Genomic DNA, 1,256 nt, shown 5'->3' with positions numbered 1-1,256 from the left:
GCCTTAGCCGGTTGAGCTATAGGTGCCGAGCCCGTGACCACTCTTTAATGTACCAAGTATGTGCATTTGGGGGTATGTATTGTTTTCATTAAGATGAATTTGAATTATGTTTTGATTGTGAATATCTTTGGATACTCTTTTCTCTACCCTTCCGTTCCTACCAGGGTTAAAACCTGAATTGTATCTTTCCATGCTTTCATTTCTAGTTTATTGTGTGTGTTTTCTTTTTAACAGAAAGCCCTCCTATGACACTGAAACAGATCCTAGTGAGGGACTGATGAACGTTCTAAAGAAAATTTATGAAGATGGAGATGATGATATGAAGCGAACCATTAATAAAGCTTGGGTGGAATCAAGAGAGAAGCAAGCCAAAGGAGACACAGAATTTTGAGACTTGAAAGTCTTTTTGGGAACTGTGATGTGGCTATGTTGATGTTTCCAATAAGGGAATGTTGGTGAGGTGCATATATAAATTTCACAGATAACTATTTACATAACCTCCTTCTAAGTAAAAGCATTGAATTCTCCATTTCCTACTGGAGGATTTATTTAAATAAAATATGCTTATTAAACATTTCCTGAAAAGATGGTTTCATTAGTATACTGGTCATTTTCTTGAAGAAAGGATTATATTGCATTATCATGTGAAATGTAAAAAGCAAGTCCTGCCTAATGAAAATGCTACATTGTATGTATTTTTGTTCAGCTAAGAGGTAGAAAACTGAAAGTGTTTGCCTTTGAGTTACTGACATCAGTTCCAACCAATGTAAGAAGAAGTAAGAGTAAAATCCGAATTTTTGCATAAAATACAAATCTGTGTCTGTACTTGACGGTCACTATAGAGTGGCTAATCCCTTATTACCAGCTTAAGCAATGCATATATCACCCACTAATAATCCACTCACAGATACTTCTATCTAAATACAAATATATTTGTTTATGAATATAGACTAGAAACTAAACTCGTCAGGCATAGATAAGCATCTTTGTGTAGTACCAATGAACAAGTCTTGCCATAGGTCAGATAGCCTACAAAAGTAATAACCATAAAGCAAAAAAGAATTTGAAAGTCTATCCTGTGTCTAATAAAGTTAAATTTTTCTTCAATGGAATAGTTTTATTATCTGTCCAGGATTATGTCAGAAAAGTCAGGTTTCTGGGGGGAACTTTTGTATTGCCCTTGAAATCAAGCCAGAGCAAGGTGCCTATGATCTCCATTACTACCTTGTATTGCAGGTATAAGCCGATGAAGTTAA

At 35.0% G+C, this 1,256-nt stretch overlaps 1 protein-coding gene across 1 annotated transcript in view; it reads left to right on the top strand.

Annotated features, from left to right (window-relative positions):
* CACYBP (calcyclin binding protein) overlaps positions 1-695 on the top strand; it is a 12,227-nt gene extending 11,532 nt beyond the window's left edge. The window contains exon 6 of the mRNA XM_003785690.3: positions 235-695. Coding sequence (XP_003785738.1) covers positions 235-391 — 157 coding nt within the window. The 3' untranslated portion in view covers positions 392-695. The remainder of the gene's footprint in view (positions 1-234) is intronic.
* The last annotated feature ends 561 nt before the right edge of the window (positions 696-1,256 follow it).

The sequence above is a fragment of the Otolemur garnettii genome, unplaced genomic scaffold (genome assembly GCF_000181295.1).
Source record: "Otolemur garnettii isolate 467f Iridium unplaced genomic scaffold, OtoGar3 scaffold00016, whole genome shotgun sequence".
NCBI classification, from domain to species: Eukaryota; Metazoa; Chordata; class Mammalia; order Primates; family Galagidae; genus Otolemur; species Otolemur garnettii.
Note: the sequence above shows the minus strand (reverse complement) of the source record. Positions and strands in the feature narration are given on the sequence as shown.